The sequence below is a fragment of the Sebastes fasciatus genome, chromosome 9, assembly GCF_043250625.1.
Source record: "Sebastes fasciatus isolate fSebFas1 chromosome 9, fSebFas1.pri, whole genome shotgun sequence".
Lineage (NCBI taxonomy): Eukaryota > Metazoa > Chordata > Actinopteri > Perciformes > Sebastidae > Sebastes > Sebastes fasciatus.
The window spans coordinates 28,741,244-28,760,349 of NC_133803.1; the positions used below are offsets into that span (position 1 = coordinate 28,741,244).

The window sequence follows — 19,106 nt, forward strand, 5'->3', positions numbered from 1 at the left end:
AGAAATTTTGCAAGTCATACATTCTAAATGCATGAGGTAGATTGTATGTGCAGGATGGATTTGCACATAGAATCGGGTATTTGAGAGAGATTTGTACACATGTGGGACTTAATATCTTGTTAGTGATTGTATTGGTGGCTCTTGCATGCATGAGTGCATCATGTAGGTCAACATAAACTGACCGACTGATGACTGTATGTGTATTTCAAATAATGGGAAGGTCTTAGTGTTAGCTTAAGTTGTAGTCTGTATGGACAAATAAAACGGATAACACAATTAGAGGTCAGAAGTACTGTTTTACCTCATTGGTTCATTTATTCTGATTGACTGTACTTTACTTAAATGTTAAGCTGTATATAAATTAGATTTATAATAATACAGACAAAAATTTAGAAACAATAAAGTCCTTTCTCCAATAAAGGCCTGTTTTTTTCCCCTTTGTTCAGGTAAATAAAGGCCCCACCCTCTAATTATGTATGCATAAATTAATGACGCAACTCGGCTGTTTGTAAACCAAGACTATCGTTTACATATAGTTTGCTCTTATGTTTACAAACATCACTTATGTAATCAAACCTTTGACAGTGTCATGAACCATGAATAATTTTGATTTGTTGTCATGTATGAGTCACGGTTTTAAAAGCTTTTGTTATGAGCTATTGTGCAGGAAGTACTTGTTTGATTATAATTGGACCACTAACTTTACTTTTTTTTATTCCTCATTTGCCCATTTGGGAAAGTGAGAAATGTGTAAAGAGCTGAAAGATTGAAAAATTACCAAAATTATTATGCTTTTGACATTTATTTTTATTATCATTCTTACATGTGTATATATTATTAAATAATTTAGCACTCGCATGAACACCTAGTTTTTTCTTGATCATCAAAAATGTAAAAAGTGGATTCAAAAATAACGAAGGAGGAGTCATGAATATTTTAGCACAAATATAGAAATTTATTTCTGAAAGGGAAATGACACACCTTCAAGTGTAATAAAATGCTGGGGCACAGACCTCTCTTCACAGCGAGAAAAACAGATTGTTTCAAAACAGAAAAAATCCCCCTTCCAGCCACACATACTGTACACTCATCACAGAATCGCACAAATATTAACATTCGTCTTCGATCATACTTTTTTGACATACTTTAACCACTGAAAGTTCCAAACGTCTTCCTCGTTCAAGACAACCAATCACGTGCAGAGGCTCTCTTGTGACACATCTGTTGATAGCAGCTCTGTTCGTCCACAATCTTAACTCAATATTACACCACCCAAACATTTCTCATCAGACATGTGCAATTTACAGGCCATTTTGAATCATGTTTAATTATTTTCTCATTTGAAGGTGCAAACGTTTAGTGTGTTTTTTTCATTATTTTAGTAGAGAAGCAGTTTGTCGCCATGCACTCCCCGTACTTTCCCTTCAATATGAAGGACTTAATCAGCTCCATTTCCACTTCTTCAGTTTACAGACATCACATTGAGAGGGACATCTCAATCAGTGCATATTTAACCAATACATCAGGCCCTCAAAAGGGGCTCAACATTAGTTGTGGGTTGTACAAATTGTCTGTATTTTAGTGGGCAGGCACTCTGAGAAGGCACATTCATATTTTACAAAAGAGAAATATGTGAAAAATGATTTTCCCCTGTATCCCTCATCCTCCAACCACAGATCATTAGGTCTCTTGGGCCAAATGACCATGTTACAGCAAGAAGCAGGTCAGTTGAGCACATTACAGTTAGGTTTCTGTCTGTACACATCCTCTGCTAAAAAATCTGAGGTTGTTTGCTTCAGTTTAGCTTGTGGCTGAGAGCCAGTCTAAGCTCAAACACAGCTGGAATCTCACTGAATGCCCTGTCAGTCTCTGTTATCTTATTCCAATGCCATTTCAGCAAACAATGTTTTCACCAATAAGGCACGGCGTTTTCAATCTGACCCCAGCTCTGCCAGCCGGGAAAGAGTCCGTTGGACATGCGTGGGCTGCCAAACTGGTCAAACTCCATCTCCAGCACCTTCACACCCTCGTTTTTTTGCTCTGATGGCTTCTTCTGCTCAACAGAAGTTGGGGGCGTCCGAATGTTCAGGTCCTCTCCGTTCCAGCCGACGTGCTTGAGAATGTAGTTCTTGCCATCATTATTGTCCCAGAAGGTCTGGCCTTGGGATTTGAAGCAGATGCAGAACTCGACGCAATTCTGTGGTGGAATTTGGGTGGGCAGCTCCAAAACGAATGCAAAGGTGTCAGAATCCTGGCAGCTGTAGACGTTGTTCATGAAGGTGCACTCAACGTCAGTGAAGGTGACCCACGAGTCCAAGGTGGAGCGCAACTGCACCGACTTCTCAAACCCCATGTTCCGGACCTTGATGGTGCCGGTCAGCGAGCGCTCTTGCAGCGAGCAGTTCTCCAAACAGACTGAGTTCTGAATCAGGCGGTTCCGGAAATCCAGATAGTCGGCTGAGGGCTGTTTAAAGTCCAGCGCCAGGTTCCGCATCGAGCTGATCTTAAGATCCATTGTGGCTGTTTCCAGGTCTATCATGTCAAACTGCAGATCCTCGCTGATTCCCCTGCGCTTGCTTTGATACGGCTCGTCGTCGAACTTGGAGAAGACATGGATGGCGGTGAGTGACATGCCCTTCGTGTCTGCGAACACCACTTTCTTTTTGCCGGCCTTGTCGTTGTTCCAGCCCACACAGCCGCCATCGTCCACCGCTTTCTGCTGGTTGCTGAGGCATGGCCGCAGGGGTTTGTAGAGCTGCTGGTTGTGGCTGCGGGCGGTGGACTGGTTGACCCTGTTCTTGGTCCTCTGCAGCTCCTCGTAGGAGCTGAGGAAACCTCGGAGAGGAGGCGGAGAGTGGCTGATGTAGAATCTCATAGCCACGTCCATCGGCATTACTGGGCCAGGCATTGCTGATGGACTGAAAGATCTGAGCACACTGAGGGAGGGAGAGGGAGAGAGGAAGGGAGGTGGTGTGAAAGGGGGAGCAGGGAGAGAGAGGGACATTTGAGGGAGGTGGAAAGAGACAAAGGGGACAGATTAGAACAGTGGCTTCACTTTTCTAACTTTAAAAAAAGTTCTGGTTTGATGTAACTTGTCCCTTCTGCAATCAGGAAGTTGCCATACTTTGCAATTTCTGTTTCTGTGAAATGTCCCCATTTCAAAAATTATGCTTCTTGTTTTATAAAATGCAGATTAAATCTAAACTATGTTTAGAATCTAAAGCGTGCACAAAAAAACTCAAACAGATTTTCAATCATCTCTATGCTTCAGCATGACATGCGTCACTTGTGCAAAACCAAAAGCTTTCTGATCCTTACCTTGCAGCACTCATGGAATAAGAAAAATAGAAAAGTTCCAAAGAGAAAAGACTTTAAAAAAAGGTTTTCTGTCCCTTTTCGACTTGTAGCTACAGAGCAGCTTTTTCTAAAAGTGCATGCTGTGGTCACACCTCCTTTTCTTCCGCCTCTCTCTTGCTCTTCCTGCCATAGAGTGCTGGGTTTGCTCAGCACTCAGGGATTTCAACTGCCACATAGAGACAATTTGCATATGCTGTCATATGGTTCTTCAAACAGCCAATGGAAAGTTAGTGGAATTCGTCGCCAACCAATCAGCACGAGCTTGGCCTGGCTGCCGGCCAGCTGATAGGGGAGTGTCCCTGCATGGGCCTCATGGTTGGGATGCCTCAGGCTGTTGACTCAGCTGCTATTTGAGAAACATGATGGACCCCTGCTGGTGTTGGGGATGATCTTCACATCACTCACTCCAGAGTGCTGCGCAAACCCTCCGGCTCTGCATGACTGGGATTCCCACACCATATCACAGCAGGATTATTTCTGTCCCAGTGACTTTGTAGAAAGTGAAGGGTGACGCTTTAAAAAAAAAAATTGTTCTTTATAGGGTTACTGAAACAGATCAGAGCTGTGAATCTTGATTATATCGCATTTTTAGAATTAACATTTTAAATTTAATCTTTAAAATGTTATATATTCAAAGAATATGAGAAAAAGAAGAAAAAAAAAACATTCACAAAATGTTAATGTCCCAAACCAAACATTTATATAAAAAATAAAGAGACTTTAAAAGTCACAGCTTTAAGGGAAGAAAAATCTTTGAAAATGTGAAAAATAGACCACATTGAGACATTGTGATTACTGGAATGTGTTTTGCAGTGTTACATAATGAGGGTCATGAGTTGATCTGATGTGACTGATGGCTTTTTAGCACCTTAGGTATAAATGAAATAATAAATGATGTGGGCTTTTCTTCCCTTGTCTTGGTGTTACAGGCATGTCAACACAGATCAGACCTAAATACATGACTTGAAAAATCACTTTTCCTAATTAGTGAAGATTACTTATATTAAAATATAAGTAAGTTTTAGAGATTTTCAGTAAAACACAAGTAAAATGTGAGGGTTTTGGATTCCTCTCTTGGTCACAGTTGTTTTGACTCAAATACATGTTGACACAGATGCTATTTTTAAGGCTATGCTTCATTGATTTTCAGCGGTGGGTTAAACATTACCCTAAAAGCCATCAAATGGAGAGTTGCCTTTATTTGGAGAATCAACAAATCAGGCGCGTTTTTTTCAACTGACAGAAATGGGTGAACATAACTTAACTTTCTTCTTTTAATTTTGGGTCAAAATGTGAAATTGTAGGTCATCCTGACCACCTTTTTTGATCATTTAGTAACAAGGCTGAGAGTTGAAGCCCTGTTTGAGCCCCTTAGAGGCCGTGCTGATCTGAACCAAAACCAGAACAAAGTAGTTTGAACTGAGGGACAGAGTCTCTTGCTCACATTTACAAGTCTAATACAATTGTCCCTATGTCCAACATCTTGTTGATCTGTATTCCATCCCATATCATTCACCTGTATTTACAGCCCTTTCATAGCTGCAGGACAAATCCCTGATACAACCAGTTGGTCTGTTTCAGGATTTTCTTTCTTTCTTAAAATCTGAACTGTAATTGATTTCAGGGTCTTGCCTTGGTTAGGAGTTTTCTTTGAATTAGAGCCAGATATGGACTGTTTTCTGATCTTTGCAAGCCTCCAGGTCAGAGAAAGGTTTTCGCCCTCTGCAATGCCTCTGTGTATCTCTGTATCATCCACCGGGAGACTTTAGACTCAAAGCACCAAGCATGCCACTTCCACATGGTCATAATGACAACAGACACTATTTATCACAGCCTTGTCTGGCTGTCTAAAGTTAATCAAATCAATGGCAACATAGCCTCACGATTGCATCAGAAAACATATTACTTTATATAGCAGCATTTACAACCAAGTAAATTCAAATGCTGTAAAAAGCAATAAAGGTAAACAATAAAACGTTTCAAAACACTGATAACAGCTTTATAAGATAAACATCAAATAAAGCAACTAGTATGGCTGACAGAGACCTTACTTTACAGTTTTCATCAGGGAGATGTAGAATGTCATCAAAGTTAGATATTCAGATTGAATCTGATTGCACTGTTTATGTGAAACTTTTAAAGAAAGAAGTTTATGTTTTCACCCATATTTTAGTTTGTGAGATATGAGAAGAAAATATTTTTCATAAATAAAACATTGAGTTATCTTTGTACGTCAGAACTGTGCTGCAAAGTATTATCTGTATATTAAATTGTGTCTTCATGTGTGTATAATATAGTGTCATCTGCATACAAATGTAATCAATAATTATTTACGTGCTACCCCCAGTTATTAATGTAGATCATAAGGAGAACAGGACCTAAAATTGATCTTTTGCTGATCAGAGTGCACATCTTCAGCCATAACCTCCTGACCCAGTAACCTAACCTGTACGGCGAAAATTATTCCGTTTATGTGCAACTTTTATAGCTCTAGCAAAGAAGTTTATGTTTTCACCCATAATTTAGTTTGTGAGATATGAGAAGAAATTATTTTCTGCTTTTGGCTGAAATTTGGTGGCCATGTCCTCTCTGCAATAACCAGTTGTTTATTTGAGGTGAATGTGGGCTTATTTGAGGTGAATGTGGGCTTTCCAATATTGGGTGTTTACTGTCATTGAGCTCTTGTATCATGCAGTGTTCACATGATGCCAAAGTACCAAAGTTATAAGTCAGAGATTTCAATCAAAGGTTAAACTCAGTCAGAAGATGTTACCTCACAGGTTGTTGCAGCTTTGTCGTCGTAGCTGTTTATAAGAAATGGTGTTGCACAAGAAATGTACAAAAAAGGGAATTATCTAAAACCAGCAAACGAAAGATGCTGATTGCCATTCCATGATATATGATAACTGCCCATCCATCCATACAATAAATACATTTAACCACCCACAGGGCTCATTACTGGCATTACCAATTTGTTTGATAATTTTTGGGAAGAAGTGATGAATTGTTTAGTTTGTAAAATGTTGGAAAATAACAAAAATGTCCATCACCATTTCCCAGAGACCAAGGTAACATATTGTGCTTATGCCCAATAATTTATAATATATATATATATATATATATGTATATATATATATATATATATATAATAAATATAATATCTTCATATTTGAGAAGCTGGAACCAGATAATTGCAGGTATTTTGGCTTGATAAATATAAACAAATGTTGTTAGTTGATTTCCAGATTGATGCATTAATCACTTCATTAAAGGAGTAATTGTTTCACCACTATTTTAAACCCATTTAATTTAGCAGGGGTCACAGGGGGGCTGAGTCCCAGCATGCACTGGGCAAAAGGCAGGTAAACAGCCAGTACAGACTGCCATTTCATCATTGATATTTATAATTATAACAAATATAAAATGAACAATGCACATGTTGTATAAAAGCCAGTACACATCAGACAAACATTTAGTTCATTTTTGTGATCTCTTTTGGAGCTTTTCACATGTTTTTTAATCTCTTTCTCCATGTTGCAATTGAAATTCTGTCACATTTACTGGCTCACACGTGCTACTTGTGTACATATTGCTAAACAAGAAATACAAACATTCAGTGGGTACGATAAACCGCAAAAAGTGGAGACTAGCAATAAGATCAACATTTGTTAATGATAACCATTGCGACATCAAAATATCGAACAAAAAATATTTTTGATCATGAAAAAGGTGAGAAACCTCTAAGGCAGTGGTGCACACATTCACAAAGTCAGAAAGATAATCAGAGTGGAAATGACATCTACATGTAAAAGTACAACTAATCAAGTACTAAATTTAAGAGATTTAAGGTACTTTAATTTAATGTTTTATGCCATACTTAAAGAATACAGAAGTTTTTTTTTCACAACATGATACTTCTTTTTAACATTTAATATTCCAATATTTTTTCCACTATCTGACAGCTACAGTATGGGTACTAGTTACTTTGTTTTTCTGCTAAATTAAAATTACGTTTACATAAAAAATAATACTAATAATACAATAATATATATACTCAAATATACTAATTTGCTTTATGAGTACTTGTACTGTAAACATTTACTGATAATATTCCTGTCTTTAAACTCAAGTGTTTTTGTAATGATGTATATTTATATTGTGGTATTGCTACTGTTCACTTTAACTAAGCAGCTTCATGTTCCACTTTGTGTAACCAGGATTTCAGATTTAAATTCTTGTTCTTGGGAATAATCTCTTCTGGAAATCCACTGCAGGAAAGACCATTCTTGTGCAAACATGACAGTAAACTTTCTTTGTATGTTTGGAAATGTCAGCATTACAACAGAAATGTGACAGATCTGAAGACAACAGGAAGGTTGTGACACTTTTGGTAACAGAGAGAGAGAGAGAAGACAGACCTTGTGACATCGTTGGCTCTTGTGTGATTTGCTGCCAGTTGGCACGGTTACCGTTCACGTAGCAACCATTCGATGGCCTGCAGACAAACGGGATCAGGAGAGGCTATCAGACCTTTCCCATAAGCCCTTAGGTCCTAATTAGAGTCTAATATCAAGCATACTTGTATGATAGCCAGAATAAAAATAGTCATGTGTTATTTCATTTCACCTTCATTTATTCAGGTCATTACAGTGAGAGTAATCCAGTCTAAGGTCAAGATCAAAGCGAATCAGTTAAGTCATTGATTGAGTCAAAAAACACAATTGAAAATGCTTTGTAGTTTACTCAGTATTAGAAATCAGTTCACCACTTCACACTTTGAGTTGAGTAATTATAATTAGATCAATCAGGAAAGACAAAAGTTAACATGTATACAAAGGCTTCATTTGATAAATACGAAATAGGCTGACAGTTGTCTTCCTGGTAGCATTTTATTTGTGTATTGAAACCATTAATCCTGCACATCTTCAAATTTAAAATCATTAGAAAGGCAACACGGTTGAGTCATCTTTGTAAGTCAGAACTGTGCTGCAAAGTATTATGTGCATATTCAATTGTGTCTTCCTTTGCATATAATATAGTGTCATCTGCATACAAGTGTAATCAGCAATCAGTCTTGAGGAGTTGTAACATTTCAGCCCGGTTTCACCAAATGGCGCATTAATGACATGGTAATTGAAAGTCATATTGTGTGCAATAACAACGCCTTTGTTGCTTTTTGCCGCATCCAAATGAATATGCTACGCTCAGAGCTAGTGACGTAGAATATAAAGTGAGATAGACTGCTTGTGGGTCCAACAAACATAGGACTTTCAACCAGTAGACGGTGCATTTCAATCACATTTCAAGTGGACAATTCAATCAAGAATTATCCGGTATCCAACGTTCTTTTCTGGTGTCAGGATCAGGTGAGCCGCCTGAGGCCCTGCACATTGCTTGTGTGATTATCAGGAGCAACAAGCAATGTGCTCACACAGGAGCTGTGTGAGCTATCAGGAGGCGCACCAGTGAGCAACAGTAGCAGGAGGTGTTGAAGCTTTCACGTAGAAGCTGCTCTATGAGCTGCCACCTCCAAAAAGGTCAAATGACCTGCAATGGAGAGTTGAGGACAAACAGGTTCCTGTCTATGCTGATCTTAAGGAGGGTTTGTCCTCTCTGTGGTCAGTCTGGAGCAGATAAACATTCCAGTGATAGTCTTTTTATCTTTTATTGGTTGAATGCTTTTCTGTGTTACTGACGATCAATAAAGTTAAAAGTTTAAAAAAGTCACTATCAGTCATGCAGTTTCAGCATGCTGAGGTGTGTGTATCCCTCTTTAACCCTGCTAACTGGCACACCCGAGCACTGTGGGGAAATGAGGTCAGCCCTGCCCACACACACATACACACACATAGAAGCATATTGGATACAGCATGTGGACAGGTATGCAGTATTATCTTATGTCCATCCATATACAGGCTGACACATTTTCTTGTCCTTATGTGAGCCGCATTAACAAACACACACACACACACACACACACACACACACACACACACACACACACACACACACACCACACATTCACATGTCACCTCAGGCTCAGCTGGTCTAACAGGCGTCCATGGCCAGATTGTTATCTGACTGGTGTTTGACTGATGCTCAAGCTTGTGAATATATCCTGACAGCAGCAACAGTCCAGCCCAGCGGTCGCTTCAGTCCAACACGGGAGGACAACACAAGGTCAATGAGACAGTCTGGGCTCATATCGAGCAGCAGTGTGAAGTGGTTTCTTGTGATTATATTGATCAGAAAGCTGAATTGTATATAACCCTGACCCTAAACCTCTTGTAGAGTACGCATTCTCTATTTTCTTTTTTCTTTTACTGCATTATTTTTGGTGCTGTCTTCTTAATGTCTTTCTTAAAATCTTTCTATCACCATGAAGCACCTTGCAAACTTAATTAAACCAATTTTGAACAATTTGTACAATTGAAATCCAGACACATTTATCTGTGTGACTTGGAAATGGGATGGAAATGATGGTCATTTCCACAGTCCAAGACTTTGGTGAAATAACTAATAATTGGATGGATTACTGCCTGAATCCTATTAACTTTGCTGATCCTGTATGACTTCCAACAAGCAGAAGGCTTTCATCCAGGAGACCGCTGTTCATGTCCCGTGTGTCATGTTACAATCAGCTGTTCGTTCATGTCCCGTGTTCACGACATTCAGTTTTATTTTCACTGTACAAACACAGTAGTTTTAAGCCCAACCATGTTGTTTTTCTTAACTATAGTGGTTATATTGCCTGAACCTAAGCAAGTGTTTTTGTTTAAAGTGGCAATAGGCAGTATATATTTTTGGCATCATTGGTCAAAAATTCCATAATAACCTTTCAGCATATTGTAATTCAAGTGTTCTGAGAGAAAACTAGACTTCTGCACCTCCTCATGGCTCTGTTTTCAGGCTTTAAAAATTCTAGCCCGTGAAGGGAGACTGACCAATCACAAGTAATTTCATTGAGAGAGCGTTCCTATTGGCTGTGCTCCGGTCATGTGACCATAACTTGGCATTCCTTCACCAGATTTCACAATGGCGGCATCGTCACAAACTTTCTCATTTTACAGCTAAACAGTGCACTACAAGATGATTCTGAAAACATTTGAGGAGAGAAAAAGGCATTAACGAAACATAATATTGATTCATATTGAGTTGGGATGAGGATACGTTGGTCAGCCTCAGCGGTACTCATAGCATTCTAATACTGTATGCAAAATGGTAGAATGTTGCTGCATGCATGTTAACATGCTTACATTATAAACATGCTAACTGTGAGCATGGATGGTAATGCTCAAATACACAGCATGATAACATTCAATAGTTGCCAAACATGTTAAATACAAAAGTTTAGCAAGATGTGTGTTAGCATGCTACTAGTAGCACTCAAAACTGAAGTCATTCATCTGAGCCTATAAGTACAGCTGAGGCGACAAAGTAAGCCTTCACTTTGTCTCTGTTTTGTATCCATCCAATGATTTTGTTTTCTAGTGTGTAATGAAAAATGTAATATTAGTGTTTTTATTTTTCCCCCACTACATTTCAGAGGGAAATGTAGTACAACTTCCTGCATATTTCTTTTTAAAGCTGCATTAACCAGCTCATCAAATATGATGCATTGTCCGTGAGTGTTACGTAAAGTAGTTAGACCGGTTACAGCATGAATTCACTCATGAAGGCTGTGATCACAAGGGATGTCATTGTCTTCCGTCTCAAGTCTCTTGAGGCAAATGATTTTCCACAGAGGGGGCAATTTGTTCTCCCCACAATAAACAAACAAACACGTGCCTACCCACGTTTACCGTACCTACACAGGTTTTTGTTTGTTTGTTTTTAGGAGTGCAAACAGAAAGCCCACTCAAAATCCACTGCATTCAAACAGTGAGGTGTAATGGTTTCATCCAAAATTATGTAAACAACTATAGTTTTCACGCCAACATTTAGGAGAACAGGACATGCTGTCTTTGTCTCATTATTTGCTTAGAAAATATCGTTTTACTTCTATATAGGTGTCTCTGTATAAATAAAAGTATTGTTTTCTCATGAGTTATCAATTAAGCTTTATAATATGAGTCCTATATTGTTGTGAAAATGACATTAATAGTACAATTCCTCCTAAGTTTTTCCCCCACTGATACTACAGTGCAGGACAGACCACAGACGTTATATCATTCTCCTGCTCAGAGAGTGTAATATTGGATGTGGGGGATGGGAGTGATTTGTGTGTCTTAAAGTTAATGAGTAGCCAGACGTGTTAAACTCAGTTATCGCACAGGTGGCGATGACAATGAGGCCAGTATGAGTTAGCAGCCTTGTAGCTCAACCTCTGAGTGAAGAAAGCAGGTGAGAGGCAGCAGCTGTGTGAAATGTCCACTTTTCACTTTTTTGACTGTCATGCTGCTATCAGGTGGACAGTCACTGTTGAACAGGTCAGAACTGAGATAAGACAGCTGATGAAATAAGGGGCAAAACCCACTAAACTCACCTTATCAATATTTTAAAATAGTAGATCACCAGTGAGAGTTTAAAAGCTTAACATTTAATACAAATAAAACTTGCGTCTTGTGAATGAAATGAAATAAAGTGTTGCTCCTCTTAAAGCAGGACAGTTTTTTTCTTACTGTTGGGCGCTACTTTGATGATGAGGGGTGACGTCAGTCGTCTGTGACTGCAGGGAATGTTAAGCGGATCTCTATTTCGGTCCCTCACTTGTCGTCCACATGAATAATTTGTCATTCAAATCTTTATGTTGCATAAACTGAACTGTATCTCCATTAGGTCTTGCTCTGCTCACTCATCCACATTATGTAATGTTTTTACTTCAGTGATCCAGCGGTGACCTCTGGTGGTAAAATAGTAGCTGGTCATGTGTCTGTTGCTGTGCAAAAACTGTAAAAAGTTAACCAACACCCCTTGAGAATTACCTTATTAACAACTTATTAATAACATTCAAACCACCCCATAATGAACACTCAATGGATCAGGTTTTATCTTTGTTCGAGAAAGCTCTGAGATTTGTTCAAGCATTATTTTTTTTCATATATATTTATTGTTTATTTTTTCTAGATTTTAAGTTTCATGCATTTACTCATGTAAATATGTGCTGAAATTAATCTTTTCCAGACCTTATTACATATCAGTATTGTGTCATAACACAGTAAGAATTTCCTTCATTAATTCATGGTAAATATTAACACTTTATTCTGGAGTTGTTAAGCTGGAATTTGTCAGACATTTTGCAATTCTAAACATTGTGCAGCAGAAGGCAGCAGAGAGCCGCTGAACTAAAACTAATGCAGCTGCTTGGAAATATAAACCAGGGTTTGGAAAAAACATGAGCTAAGGAGTGTCTGCAGTGTTTAGTCTTTAGTCTTTAGTCCCAATCAAACAGGAAAGCAGCAGCAGCTGATTTCACTGATGAAAACATCTTGAAGAGAGAAAACAGGAACTGATCTGTGATCAGCTGCTGTTGTGTTTAACTGGAAGGAAAGCTGCAGATGTTTGTCCTCTGATACCTATACCTAACTTATTGATTTTACCCGAGATTTACACAACTGCTATTAAACTCTCTCTTCACTGAGTCAATAATAAATATCTTACTCTTTGCTGAGTAAAGGAAAAAGTAAACTGGTCCTCACTAGCGACAAGAAGAGAACTACACACTGTTATTTTTACTTATGAATGAAGCTGCCTCAGTGTATCACTTCTCTCCCCAAAAAAATCTAATGTTCTCCAGGACTGCCTTACTCCTGATACCCAACAAGAAAATGCTGAATTTGTTGGAAAGATTTCCTTCCATGACTTTATACTGAGTTAATGGAATGACCTCCCAAAGGACTTTAAAACTTGAAAGTCTCATTGCATCGGATGAATTTAGACTTTTATTTTGAACGTTTTGAAGATGTACTGTATGTGATTGTTTCTGATGCTGTTTGCATGTGTTCTCTTGTGTGTCTTATCTCTTCTTCAGGTCTCTCTTGCAAAGGAGATTGTAGGACCTGTTTTTGTTTATTCTCTTAAAGAACTAAAATGCGTCGCAAAGAAAACACTCAAATTGACTGTTTTTAAGCATTTACGAATTACATGTTTTTTCGCTGAAGTTGGAGGACTGTTTAAAAATGGCAGTATATATGCAGACTATAATACTACTGTAGATAAGGTTAAGAGTAAGACTTTGATTGTGATGAAGATTCTGATCATTTTCAAATGAGAACATCAGCTGATCAGAATCTTCATTTTCTGTGTAAAAGCTGATGAGACTCAATGAGTCCTGATCGTTCAGCTGGTGAAGAAGGATGTTTGGTGACAAGAGAGGTCTGCAACTTTAAATATACAGTCCAACCAAGAGACAAGAAACGGGTGCTCTGGAAGCTCCGTTTTTAACTGTTAGACTCCAAATTTGTCTCTTTAAGTTTCTTGAAGGATGAAAGAGAAATCTGTGTCCCAGAAAGGTTTAGTGACTCCATCTGCTCAGCAGAACCTTGGATTTGTTTGGCAGTGTGCATGGAAGTGAGTGACTAAAAAAGGGGGAAGAGGAAAAATGAAGATGGTAGAGAAAAGCTGAGGAATAAAAGCTGAGCTGAGCCGCGGCGAGAGCTGCCAGACCCTCACTGTGCCTGAGTCCTTACGGGCAGACAGCCAGCGTCCAACATGGGGGGTCTTAGTGTCCGAATCTATGGAGGATCTGACCCATGCTGCTCCCTGCTGTGTGTGTGTGTGTGTGCGTGTGTGCGTGTGTGTGTGTGTGTGTGTGTGTGTGTGCGCGCAACACATTCTCATCCCAACTCCTCACATACTGACGCTTTGTCAGACCCCTTGGCGTCACTTTATGGCGACCCTATGTGTGTTACGTCACCACACTCCCCGACCACTTTCTGTGTGTTGAGTGTTTCATATTGACCCGGATGGGTTTACATTGTAGTTACTTGAAAGCCTTGTGCTTCAATATCACACGCCAAGGTGTGTGTGTGTGTGTGTGTGGGTGTGTGTGTTGTACAAGAACAATCAGTCCACCGTGGAGATGTGAAGTGGGAGAGGTGGTTATAATGTGGGTATTGGAGTCCTGGAGGTGAAAATCCTGTAATAGCGGGCAATCCACCTGATTACTTTTTTCCAATTTTGCTCTTATGTGTCTGTTCTATTTCTACGTCTGATACACTGGCGTCTACTCTGGGGTGGTCCAGCAGAGAGTGTCCAAATACAGCAGAGATACTCATGTGGAAAGTGGAGAGTGAGCAAAATACAAAGCCAAGCCGGTGGTATAGTTGAGACAGACAAATTGAGTGTGGTGCTACTTTAACATCATATACTCAATATAGGTGACAAATTAAAGGAAGAACCATATGGCTCCATACAGAGTTCACTGGATGGTTTTATTAGCATGCAGAGGATGACAGTCTGCTCACCTGCAAACTGTGCAGTAACTGCTGGAATCACTGTTGCTCTTGTTCTTATAGATTTTCACAATACTATCCACCACCCTTATCCACCTAATGGCTCTGAGTCTAAGTTCTCTCTGTTTTGTTTGTCCTTGCAGGGAGTGATGAAGTCAGAGCTTAGGTGCTAATTATCAACTCTGTACATATTCTTATTTCACAATAACTCGGTGAGTTTTGATTTTGTGACGTGCTGGTTGAGATGTCTCAACACCTAAGAAGGCTGCATTTGGTTTAAAGGGGACCTAGTGCTTTTCCCTTTCCTTTAGTGTGTTATATAGGGTTTGTTTGTGCATGTAAAAGGTCTGCAAAGTTACAAATCCCAAAGTCCACACCAAAATGAGCTACTCTCCCCCACAGAAACTCTGCTCCCGAACTGTCAGAAACACCTTGATGGAAGTCCTGCCTTTTCTTCCGTAACGTGGTGATGTCACCAAGTAACACATTTTCAGCGTTTCAGACAGAAGTGCTGCAGCCGGTATGAGAAAAGTAAAGCATTTTTTTTTTTTAACATTAAATCATGTAAACATGTTCTAGTAGAAACCCAAAATACAAGTATGCACCTGAAAATAAGCAGAATAGGTCCTCTTTAAAAAAAGAATGTTTTTAAGATGTCCATGTTACATATAACTGTTATTTGAGCAATATTTAAATAACTATATTTCAACATTATTATAGTATGAATGCTGTTGCAGTATGGATGCTAATGGCAGAATTGTAACTTTATCATGTCAGCATGTTCTTAGGATGACCGCATGAATGAATGAAGGAATGGATTAATTAATGGATAAATAGACACATGAATGGATGCAGAATCGGGAAGAAATGCCTGATCACCAGGTCTATTAAAGCTGAACAAAAAGTTCTCCAAGTTCACACTGAAGTTCTTTAGATTAGTTTGTGTGGGCGTGTGCGCGTGTATGTGTGTGTGTGTGTCTCTCTCACACACACACACACACACTTGTGCCCACAGGGTCATACAACCCCTTTTAACAAATTGCCGGCTACTCCAGGCTATAGATCCTGCCAAATTGCCATAGATCCCACTATAACACACACACACACACACTCCGCCTCTTGGGTTGTTGGCATGGTAACCACTGAGAGGTGTCCAGGCTCTCCAAATTCCCGGCTCTTCCCTCTTTTTTCTGTCCTTGGGACTCATTCCACTGCAAAGTTAAATGTTCTATTTTTAAAGCTGCAGAGCCTTTTTGTCCTTCTGTAGACGGTGTGCCGAATGGACAGTGGTACTTGAAAATTTTAAAGCTGTTGAGTGCATACAAATTAGCACAATTGTATGTAGGCCTACGTGAGCCAAAATCATAAACCACCACACCATACACCCTTCAACACCATCACCCTTGCTGTTTATTATTGCCCTCCTGAACAACTTACATAAACATTCACTCATCTGATGCCACAATTATCAGGAGGACTAATTCATCCGAGCTTTCCACATTCAAATGTTAAAAATTGTTTAATATTGTACTTGGTCCCTTACTAGTTAAATAGATAAATCGTCAAAATAAAACCATAATCTGATGTGATATTGATAAAGTTAAAGCCCAAAACAACTTGGTTAGGAGGAGGGAAACATGGTTTGGGGTAAAATAGCTTGGTGAGGGGCCTTCATCATCCTGATTCAAATAATAACTACTTGGTTAAGGTTGGGGAAAGATCCAGTCATACTTAAAAGAAACCATCATTGACTGTTGGTTAGGGCTGGTATCGGTACTCAATACCTTAAAGCAGCCCACACATGATCAGTGATAAAATCGTTCTGCGCTGGCTGTGCCACTGTTTTCAAATTGGGAGAGCGGTGGAGCCTGACTAGGAGGAAGCACTACCCTTGGCGTGGCGCTCCGCTTGAAATTGCCATAAAAGCGCTGCGCTCAAAGTTCAAATTATTTCAAATTTGCCCCTGACCTCTTAAAGCACAACCAATGAGATAACAGCTGCAACTGTTGTTGTTGCCTGGAAACAGTGAATGGCGTTCCTTGCACGCTTTTTGATGGCATATTATACCTGCGTTGTGCTTTGCCTCTGCAAGGCTCTGCCAGGACCAGGAGAGTAGTATCGAAACTTCTCCAGTCAAACAATACCTGCAATTGATCCTTTTTGTGCCCAGGTCTAGAAGAAATTAAATAAAAACAGTGTGGCGGCGATTAGCAATGGGACAAACACAGCTTCCATTCACATGATGGGTATCAAATTAAGTACTTTATTGGTATCGGCATCAAAATTTACTGGCATCGTCATTTTTTTAAACGATACCGTTGGTAGTAAACATGGAGTGAACAGCAGTCTGCCTTGTCAAAGTCCATCCAACCACCCTGACGTCCTGTGGCTCTATAACAAGGTCACACTATTTGCTCCACCACTAGAGGTGGTAGAGGTAGAGGTCTTGGTCACTTAAACCTAAACGTTGTTTTGGGGGCATTCACTGAAACAACTGATACTGTTATTTTCTTTTCTTGGTCAACATCGCCACCATGCACCCATTACAGCAGCAGACCTTGAAGCGTTTAAAAACTTTGTGCTGTCAATGACTGCTTTAGTGAGGATGCTCCGCTCTCTAGAGGCTGAAAACGTGTGTCTCTGCAGTATATTTACTATACTGAACAGTCCTGTTGTTGCAGTAAAGGAGGATTTTTAAAGAAACACATGGTACTGACCTCCCTCCGCTGTGAAGGTGGGAGGTTTCTCTCAAGATTACAGTTATGCGGCACATGAATCCCCCATAGATCTGTCTTGTGTGGAGCCTTTCTTAACCTTGGGAGCTCTTTATTTGTTTTCTGGCAGTTCAAGTTGTCTCTTTCCACTTCACAGAGCACAACAGAGCAGTTTACAGCAGCACAATGCAGCCAGAGATCAGTGGAAGAACCAAAACAAGGAAAGTGCTGCAGATGGAGGAACAGTGGTGTTCTATAACTCCTCCACTCACCTTTCATTTCCTTCCCTTTTCTACTCTTTCTGCTGTAATTCTCTGTTCTTTACTACTATGCTGAAATACTGCATCGGCGTGAATCAATCAACAAACTGGAACATTACCAGAAAGATGAGGAAGGGTGACTTAATGTGAGACACAGAGAGAAGGAGATTGAAAGTGAAAAAAAACAGGAAGAGAGGACACATAAGGTCAGTCTGAACAACCACTCCTCATCCATAATTTATAACTTTATGAGATAGAACAATGAAATATCTGAAATGTGGCTACGCCTGAAAGGTTTACCTGAATCCAGACTGAATCCCCCGTTCACAGGTTGGTTGATCGAAGGCTCGGTGCAAAAAAGAAAAAAAAAAAAACAGAACTTGTGCTGTTTTTTTCTGGTAATTACTGATTATTTACTGGAATTTGTATGTGCTTGTTACGTTATTGCACTGATGTAACACCATTAAAAGAATATCACACTGATATAATCAGATTAGAGGAATTATCACTGTGAGCCCTTACTCTTTTTGCCCTTTCAGAAACCTCCTACATAAACCAAACCCTATTATTACCAAGATATTTGATTTGATTTAATACTCTCATCAACACGGGAGTGGACAAATATGCTTGCTTTATGCAAATGTATTTTATTTGAAATCATTTAACAACACAAAACAATGACAAATATTGTCCAGAAACCCTCACAGGTACTGCATTTAGCATAACAAATATGCTCAAATCATAACTTGGCAAACTGCAGCCCAACAGACAACAACAGCTGTCAGTGTGTCAGTGTGCTGACTTGACTTGCCCCAAAACTGCATGTGATTATCATAAAATGGGCATATCTGTAAAGGGGAGACTCGTGGGTACCCATAGAACCCATTTTCATTCACATATCTTGAGGTCAGAGGTCAAGGGACCCCTTTGAAAATAGCAATGCCATTTTTTTCCTCGCCAAAATTTAACATAAATTTGGAGCGTTATTTAGCCTCCTTGCCGACAACAAAGTATTGGCATCAATGGATTCTTTAGGTTTTCTAGTTTCATATGATGCCAGTATCTTCACTCTAACTTTAAACTGAGCCACTACAACCTAAAAATCACTAAGTGGCATTTATGCATTACATAAATGAGTGGGCGTTAAAACAAGTTTGCGTTATCGCATTATAATCACATTATAATCACATTATAATCGCATTATAATCGCGCCATAATCGCGTTAACTCTGACAGTCCTAGTTATAACCTCTGTAAATTCCATGGTATTACTACATTATTATCCTGTTATTGTCAAGATATCATCTCATTATATCCGTATATAATAAAGTGCATCTCTGAGGTGAATGTGTGAGTGTTTTAAATGACATGGTAGAACCGGAA

At 39.3% G+C, this 19,106-nt stretch overlaps 1 protein-coding gene across 1 annotated transcript; it reads right to left on the reverse strand.

Moving 5' to 3' along the window:
• Window positions 1-932: 932 nt before the first annotated feature.
• Window positions 933-3,502, reverse strand: ppp1r3cb (protein phosphatase 1, regulatory subunit 3Cb). The gene is made up of 2 exons (XM_074647073.1): window positions 3,319-3,502; window positions 933-2,936 (listed from the first exon to the last, which is right to left on the reverse strand). The coding sequence occupies exons 1-2, from the start codon at window positions 3,330-3,332 to the stop codon at window positions 1,910-1,912; spliced, it is 1,041 nt and encodes a 346-aa protein (XP_074503174.1). The 5' UTR covers window positions 3,333-3,502; the 3' UTR covers window positions 933-1,909.
• Between the last annotated feature and the right edge of the window lie 15,604 nt (window positions 3,503-19,106).